General features: G+C 40.5%; 1 protein-coding gene across 1 annotated transcript; it reads right to left on the bottom strand.

Moving 5' to 3' along the window:
• Window positions 1-217: 217 nt before the first annotated feature.
• LOC123488450 (antimicrobial peptide NK-lysin-like) lies at window positions 218-1720 on the bottom strand. The gene is made up of 5 exons (XM_045219369.1): window positions 1636-1720; window positions 1374-1453; window positions 820-903; window positions 543-700; window positions 218-361 (listed from the first exon to the last, which is right to left on the bottom strand). The coding sequence occupies exons 1-5, from the start codon at window positions 1682-1684 to the stop codon at window positions 331-333; spliced, it is 402 nt and encodes a 133-aa protein (XP_045075304.1). The 5' UTR covers window positions 1685-1720; the 3' UTR covers window positions 218-330.
• Between the last annotated feature and the right edge of the window lie 282 nt (window positions 1721-2002).

Raw genomic sequence — 2002 nt, 5'->3', positions numbered from 1 at the left:
CAAGCTACCTTGGGGGTTTGTGGTAAAGGGCAATTATACCACAGCTAGGGCTGTATCCAGGCACTCAACGTTGTGTGGTGAATAAGAACAGTCCTTAGCCATGGTAAATTGGCCATATACCACACTCCCTCTGGCCTTATTGCTTAATTATAATCATGTTCCCAAAAACATTATTTCAGAACATAATCATTCCAACAACTTGATCATCCATGTATATGCTTGTGTTGTGACTAGTTTGAAAAAGAAATAGCAAGAGGCTGGCAGCATAGCATTGTCTTGACAACAGAACATCCATCTTCTCACTTTGGAATCTGGATACTGGCTGCTTGGTCAGTAGCTCAGGTCCAAAACTTCCTTTGGTCTAAAGATGCACAAAAAGACCACATGAGTGGAAGATCGGAAGACATAACCCCCATATTTTCATATTAATTAATACATTCTACTCAATAGTGTTTCAAGTAACAGCACAAGTGATCATCGCTATACTCTTTAGTTGTCTGAACAGTGACTAAAGGGTATGTCGAACGGTTTCTTGTACTCACTTGCAGGCCTTAATGTTAACGCAGATGGTCCTCACGTCATCGCTTGTGCTAAGCTCCTCAATCAGCACCCACAAGTGTTTTTTCACCAGGACTTTACACAAAGATTTTAGGAAGCCAACATTATCGCAAACGGACAATAGTGTCCGCTTTAGCTCCTCCTATTGACGAAATCATCATCAACATCAGTTGACATTTTCAGAGAAATATCACAGTAAATAGTAAATAGTGCAATTTCATGAAGAGACACTCTTATGAATTGTAATGCTATGGTAGCTACCGGGCTAGAGGAAGTGGGGATGGATTCCTTCACTTTGTTCAGTGCCCACTTACACACCCAGCAGGTTCCCTTTAGCTGTTGCTCCTTTGGAAAGCACAAACAGACAAGAAAGGACATGTTAGAACAATTATAATCATCTGTCGCTGTGCCCTTGAGCTAGGCACTTAACCCCTAATTGCTTCAGGGACTCTGTACAATGGTGATCCTGGCCGTGGACCCCACTCCCTGCGGGTGTCTCGGGGTACTTGGGATATGCAAAAAAACACATTTCCATTACATAATTTATTTAACAAGACAAATATAAGCAACCCCCCAAATTATTATTATTACTTAAATTATGGTGTGATGTATTCAGTGTTATGGTTGAAGTACATTTGAATATGTATTGTCAGGTTGGACAGTAGTTTCTTCAGTCAATGTATGTCTTTAGTTATATTTACGGCTATGGTTAAGTTCTGTTAAACAGTAGGAGGTTGAGTATTCCAATAGGAAGTTGCAGAAATGTCTACACTCTTCTCTTAGTTCATAACATTTTGACCATAGCATACTATTACCATGTGCTTTTCCGGCTGTGCTTCCACTACTTTCTGGTCATCAGGGTCAACCTCTTGGCATTGCCCATGGATCTCCCAAACTGTGAAGAAAAAATTATACAACAGTCACTCCCATGATGGGTCCTTTACTTGTATTGTACTGAAACCAAAGGTGAACTTGGAGTTGATTTAGCCCCCTACCCACAGTTCCTTTTGCACCCTGACCCAATGTATGTGCTGCATATACAGTAGTTACTACTTGAGTTAACAAATGAAATCTCACCTGAACAAGCCAGCAGACAGAGGGCAAGGAGGACCAGAGATGTCTTCATGATTTGCGGTGGTAGAGATGTGAAGAGTAAAGTCGTGTTGGGGTTTGGTAAAGAGACTTATGAATCAGACAAGCCCCTTTATACATAGAGGCCCCTCTATCTACAGCCCCCTGTACAAACCCCACCTACGACCTATTGATAGTACATCTTACATTGACCACAACACACAAACCTTACAAGCAGGATGTTACTTGGAAGGATGTCATATTTTCTAGTGGTTTAGTATATACTGATGAGGAGTAATCTTCATATAACCTTTTTCCATCTATCCAAAGTCTGATCTTCATTTTAATTTCATTTTAATTAGTCAATTACAGA

The sequence above is a fragment of the Coregonus clupeaformis genome, unplaced genomic scaffold, assembly GCF_020615455.1.
Source record: "Coregonus clupeaformis isolate EN_2021a unplaced genomic scaffold, ASM2061545v1 scaf2319, whole genome shotgun sequence".
NCBI lineage: Eukaryota > Metazoa > Chordata > Actinopteri > Salmoniformes > Salmonidae > Coregonus > Coregonus clupeaformis.
This window is presented reverse-complemented; position numbering and strand designations above follow the sequence as displayed.